The sequence below is a fragment of the Capsicum annuum genome, unplaced genomic scaffold (genome assembly GCF_002878395.1).
Source record: "Capsicum annuum cultivar UCD-10X-F1 unplaced genomic scaffold, UCD10Xv1.1 ctg23816, whole genome shotgun sequence".
Lineage (NCBI taxonomy): Eukaryota > Viridiplantae > Streptophyta > Magnoliopsida > Solanales > Solanaceae > Capsicum > Capsicum annuum.
The window spans coordinates 1-1,050 of NW_025829971.1; the positions used below are offsets into that span (position 1 = coordinate 1).

Sequence of the window (1,050 nt, forward strand, 5' to 3'; positions counted from 1 at the left end):
GGATGGACAGATGGTGGCAAGATTGAAGCCAAGTATACCTCCAGGGCCGCCGAATTGTATAAACAATTACTCTCAAAAGAAGTTGCTAAAAGTAAAGCGGAGGAAAGTAAAGAAGAAGATGCCGGTTTGCCAGCATCACCTGTTGCTCTCAGGCTGTGCAGACTACAAATAGATTTTCTAATATTAAGACTAGTGAAGCTCCAAAACAAACTTCATCATTTAAGGATGAGACACCAGAGATTTCCGCTTCACCCAAAGCATCACAATCTGCTTTTACTACTTCAATTAAGAAACCTATAGTTGCAAAGAAATCTGGCAAGCCAGGTGGACTTGGAGCTCGGAAACTTACTAAAAAGTTACGATCTTAGTCTTCCAAGCTGTAGAAATGGGTGCAGGGTATCAATTGCATACTTTAAAATGAAGATTTATGCATGCAGTTTAGAGTAAGGTGTTTAACAAATTTGGAATTCAAATTAATTGATTGAGCATCTTCACAGTCAAGTGAAAGTCTGTACCACCAGAAGCCTGAAGAACTGCCTGTTTAAGTTTCTTCCTCCAACTCCGCAAGTAATTTCACCAACTGGTGGCTCATCATCATTCACATCTCGTTTCGAGTACACAGACAATGTCCAACCCTCTGAGATAAGTTCTGGATGTGTTCTTAACCATGTATCCCCTCCAATGTCCCCCAATTTGTTTGCGGACTATGGAATGGACAGCAGTTTCATAAAGAAAAACTCAAAATCTTCGAAAGTTCAAGTGAGTTCTTATTCTAATTTTTATGTTTACTGTGATACAAGGATTCTAATAAAGTTGTCACAGTAAAATTTTATTAGTGACATGTTTTTGTGAGATATGAAGAAAGTAGTGTCAGATTTAGCTAGAAGGGAAAGATATAAACTTCATCATGCACGTTGTCATTCCCAGGGTATTAATTCCTTAGTGTGATCATGCCTTTCTCCACATCCTATTTCCTATTTTACTTCTACAATGATCTATCTGAAGCTGGCTTGAATTTTTTCTGAAGCCTGCAGAAGTGTTATCCAAGAC

General features: G+C 38.4%; 1 protein-coding gene across 1 annotated transcript; it reads left to right on the forward strand.

Moving 5' to 3' along the window:
• Window positions 1–10: 10 nt before the first annotated feature.
• LOC124890747 (probable ADP-ribosylation factor GTPase-activating protein AGD9) lies at window positions 11–759 on the forward strand (the record flags this gene model as incomplete). Its single annotated transcript, XM_047402541.1, has 3 exons — window positions 11–124; window positions 189–355; window positions 498–759. Coding segments are annotated over exons 1-3 (543 nt in total), but the record flags the coding sequence as incomplete, so codon positions are not given.
• Between the last annotated feature and the right edge of the window lie 291 nt (window positions 760–1,050).